This window comes from Pseudozyma flocculosa, assembly GCF_000417875.1.
Source record: "Pseudozyma flocculosa PF-1 unplaced genomic scaffold scaffold00024, whole genome shotgun sequence".
Classification (NCBI taxonomy): domain Eukaryota; kingdom Fungi; phylum Basidiomycota; class Ustilaginomycetes; order Ustilaginales; family Ustilaginaceae; genus Pseudozyma; species Pseudozyma flocculosa.
Window position 1 is genome coordinate 53,317 of NW_006920892.1, and position 4,628 is coordinate 57,944.

General features: G+C 68.9%; 1 protein-coding gene across 1 annotated transcript in view; it reads right to left on the reverse strand.

The window, feature by feature from the left end:
• PFL1_06132 (uncharacterized protein) overlaps nucleotides 1–3,291 on the reverse strand; it is a gene marked incomplete at both ends in the record, with an annotated part of 3,941 nt that extends 650 nt beyond the window's left edge. The window contains one exon of the mRNA XM_007883672.1: nucleotides 53–3,291. Coding sequence (XP_007881863.1) covers nucleotides 53–3,291 — 3,239 coding nt within the window. The remainder of the gene's footprint in view (nucleotides 1–52) is intronic.
• Between the last annotated feature and the right edge of the window lie 1,337 nt (nucleotides 3,292–4,628).

A 4,628-nucleotide genomic window follows, 5' to 3' on the forward strand; every position in this document is an offset into this window, starting at 1 on the left:
GGCTGCCGCCGCCGCACTGCGGTCGAGGTGCTGCGTCGTGGTGGGGGCCCACGTCTCGCGCAGGCCCGCCGCGCCGCCGGGTCCGGGGCCGATGCCGTCGCCGCCAAACGAGTGGATCGTCCTGGGCCGGCCTTGGTTGTGCGAGCGCCTCTGCTTGCGCTTCCACACCAGGTATCCGGCGGCCAGGACGCCGACGCCGCCCAGGCTGCAACCGACGCCGATCAGGCTCTGGCGCAGCGTCACCGTCTCGCTCGAGGTGGAGCTCTGCGCCGTCGACGTGTTGGCCGCCTTGGAGATGCCGGCGGCCGTGAGGATGTTGAACGTCGAGTCGACCTGCTGCGCCAGCTGCTTGGCCGCGCCCTCGGGCGCATCGGCGTAGAAGGGAGACGAGCGGTTGGCAATCTGGCTCTGCAGCTCATCGACAAAGGCCGTGGGGATGTAGGCGACGTAGAGCGAGCGCGCCGTCTCGGCGACGCGCGACCCGTCGGCGTTGAACTGCTGCAGGCGGACCGTGGTGACCTCGGGCGCCGCATCGGTCTCCTTGTGGTCGTCGGCGCTGCCGAGCGCGCTCGAGACGAGGCCGGGCATCAGGCCAAAGATCTGGGCCGTCAGGTCGGCCTGGTTGACCACCCAGGTCCAGGGCATGGCGCTGTCAAAGAGGATGGCGATCGAGGTCGTGTCCGCGGGCTGCGTAAAGGCGCCGTCGGACGGGACAATCGTCGATGGGTAGGTCTTGGCCACGGCACCACCGGCGCCTGAGTCCGAGCCCGAGCCCGAGCCAGACTGGCCATGGTCGGAGCCGTCATCGTGGCCGTCGCCGCCGCCGCCGCTGTTGCCGCCCTGGCCGTGGTCGCCGCCCGAAGAGCCGCTGGATCCGGTCGAGGTGCTGCTAGGCGCGCTGCTAGAGGTGGTGGGCGCGATCCTCAGCGACTGGCGGTCGGCGTACCAGTAGGGGTCGCTGGTCGACTTCGTCGCGGCGCTCGACGACGTGTGGGTGTGCCATTCGCTGTCGTCGGACGAACCAGTCGCCGAGGACGTCGACGACCACGATGTCGACGACGTTTCGCCGCCCGTCTCGGAGCCGTCGTTCGTATCGGACGTCGGCCTAGGCAGAGGGCTGGTACGCGTGCTGGAGGGAACACCGGTGGAGCTGGAGCCGGAGCCGGAGCCTGAAGCTGAGACGGTGCCGGTGGGTGTGTCGGGGGTCTCGGTTCCGTTGCTGGTGTGGCCGCCGCCAGCTCCCGAGCTGCTGTCGCCGGTGTGGGTGCCGTTCTGGCCAGGCACGCCGGAGCCGTCGTCCGTCGACGTGCCGTTGCCAGTGCCGGTGCCATCGTCCGGGGCGCCGGTCGGCGTGGGATGAGCGGGCCAGGCTGTCGAGCTAGGCGCCGAGGTCGGGCGTGCGCCGCCGCCGCCACTGCTGCTGCTGCTGCTGCTGCTGCTGTGGGTGCCGTCGTTGTCGTCGCCGTTGTCGCCCCACGGGTATCCGTTGTTGCTGCCCTCGTCGCCGGGACCCTCGTTGTTGCCGCCATTGCCCGTGCCGGTGGGCGACGGAGTCTGCGAGGCAGAATGGTGGTGAGTCGAGCTCGGGCTGGGCTTCAGGCCATCGAGGACGCCATCGAGCAGTCCGCCGTTGTCGCCGTCGCTGCTGCTGGCGGTCTGCGTGGCGTTGCCGTCGGTGTTGCCGTCGCCGCTGCCCTCGTCGCTGGTGTCCGTGTTGTCGTTGCCGTTGCCACTGTCGTCGCCGCCTTCACCCGCAGGGCTCGATGTGGGGTCGGTCTGACCGCCAGTCTGCTGCGACTTCTTCGGGCGACGAGGGTGACCGCTCGAGGTCGGGGACGGCGAGGTGGCAGGCGCAGGGCTGGTCTCGGCGCCGGAGGCACCAGGCTGGCTGCCCAAGCCACCGTCAGAGCCACCGTCAGAGCCACCGTCAGAGCCACCGTCAGCGCCTCCCTTCGAGCCGCCGAGCAGGCCAGAGAGCAGGCCGCCATCGCTATTCGAAGGAGTCGGGCTAGGTGTCGAGTGGGGCGTGTACGAGTAGAAGCCGTCGTTGTCGCCATCGTCCTGGTTGCTGCTGTCGGACGAAGTCGCGCCGCTCTTGCCTTTGCCCTTTGTCGGGCTGGGTGCCGAGGTCGAGGGGGAGGACTGCGAAGACGTGCCACCCGAGTTGTCGTCGTTGCCCGCGTTGCCGTTGCCACCCTCGTCGCTCGGCGAGGAGGAGGAGGAAGAGGACGACGACGACGACGACGGCTTGGTCGTCGTCGACTGCGAGTCCGAGGAGCCGTCGTCGGTCGAAGGCGTGTCGTAGCTTGGGCTCGACGCCGTCGGAGGTGCATCGTCCTTCGAGCCCTTGCCGACGCCGAGGCCGAGCAGGGGCCCGAGGCCGAGACCCAGGCCGTCGCTGCCGTCGTCCTTGGTGCTGGGCGCCTGATCGCTGCCGTTGTCGCCGCTGCTGTTGTCGCCCGACGAAGATCCGTCATCGGACGACGTGTACGGGCTCTTTGTCGCCGGCGCGGTGGGTCCGGGCGCGCGGCTCGACGTCGACGTGGTCGGATAGCTGCTAGTGGCGGGAGCGATGTTGGAGTCGTCGTACGGCGAAGACGGGGCGCCGCCGCTGCTCGAGGTGTGCTTGTGGTGCTTCCGCGGCCGCTGGGTCGAGGTCGGGGTGGCACCATCGTCGCCCGACGGCGTGGTGCCGTTGCCCGCGCTCAACGAGGGTCCCTGACCGGGGCTGTCCGACTGCGAGGATCCGTCGCCGTCGCTGCCAGACCCAGTCTGCCCCGACTGCCCCGTCGAGCCGTCAGACTTGGTGCCACCCGTCGATAGGGGTGCCTGCGACTGGGTGCGAGTGCGGGTGCGGGTGTGGGTGCGACTGCCCGTCCTGGTCTTTGTATGGCGGTGGGATTGGGTGCCGTTGCGAGACGTGGTCGCTTCAGAGTCCGGCTCGCCCGTCTGACCGTCGCCATTGTAGCCATCAGACGACGAGGATGACGACGACGACGAGTCGTAGTAGCCCTGGTTGTCAGGCTCAGTCGAGGCGGACCCGCCGCCTAGGATCTGAGCCAGGATGCCCTGGTACGGGTTCGAGGGTTCGTCGCCGCGCTTTGCGAGCTCGGCAGCCGGCTGGCGCGTGTCGAGGCGGTTCCTCCGGGCGTGGTGCCTGCGCACCATTGCCGCGCCGTTGTCGTGGCCGTCTGGCGCGGCCGAGGCCGAGACGCCAGTGCTGTCATTGAGGACGCATGCCGCCGTGAGGCCGAGCAGCAGCAGCCGCAAAGAGGGCCGCAGGGTCAGCATCGTCTCTATTCGTCTGCCTCGCTTTGGCGGCGCAAGGCAGGCGATGGAAAGGGGTTGGGAAGGATGGGGTAGGTGGAGATCGCTCCGGTGCCGCTACGAGTCAGCGGCGAGGAGGGTGGGCAAGGCGGCGCAAGGACTCTGCCAGAGAGGTGCGATGCGTTACAGCGGCAGGATGAGAAGCGGCGCGAGAGATCAGAGGGCCGACACTCTGACACGGCTTGGCTGTGCCGTTGTAGCCGAGCTTAGAAGGCGGCTGATGGGTGATGGGCGAGGGCGTGTGGCCGCAGCAAGAAGGTGTCGAAAGCGCGATGGCCGATCAGGTCTGGCAACCTGGCAGAGCTCCGAGCAGGCGGGCGCGGGATGCTTTTGAAGAGGCGAAACGTCGAGGTTCCGGTGACGGTATCTCCGAGACGGGACGGCTGCAGGCGGCAAGTGAAGGTGGTTGCAGGCGGCGACGGGCGAGACCGTGGACACAAAGGAGCGGGCGGAAAAGAAGGTAGGTGCTGAAAAAGCGAAAGAAGGTGGTGGAAGGCGCGGAGAGAGAGAGGGACAGAGAGAGCGTGTGCAGTGTCGAGTGCCGAGACGGAGGGGGATGCCGTGACAGTCAGAGGACGAGGTCGGTAGGCGGCGGTAGTGGTGGTGGTGCTGGTGGCGGTGGTGGTCGACTGCGTCCGTATCCAGATGAGGCGAAAGCAGGCGGGCGCGCTGGTTGGCGAGTCGAGGACGAGGACGAGGACGAGGAGGGAGAGGAAGACGAGGAGGGATGGAGGGTGCGGAAGGAGGAGGATGGGCGCCGACGAACAGGGTCGCGAGGGCGGTCCAGGGGAGGATGGGGGGGAAACGGGTCGTGATGGTGGTGGTGGCGATGGTGATGATGATGGCGACGGCGACGGCGACGGCGATGGCGAGGCAGAGATGGAGAGGTCACTGCGCCCGCGGCAGGATGTCTCAACGATGGAGGCAGCCAAGGTAAGGTAGGTAGGTCGGGACGGCCGCGGCAGCCTACGCGAACAAAGACGGCGGCCAGCCAGCAGCGCAATGGGGCGAGACAGGCAGGCAGGCAGGGGGCGGGCAGGCGGGCAGGCGGGCAGGCGGGCAGGCGGGGCAGGGGTAACGGGCGCCGAGGGCGAGGCTGCTTCGACGGCCGGCGTGTTGGATTCAGATTCGAGGGTTGGCCCTGCGGGCCTCGGTGGGCAGGCCAGGGTGCTCCCTCTCTCTCTCTCTCTCTCTCTCTCTCTCTTCTCCTCCTCCCGTCCGTCCGTCCGTCCGTCCGTCGTCCGTCGCCGACGCGTCGTCGTCGTCGTTCGTTCGTCCGGTCGGTCGGTCGGTCGTCGTCG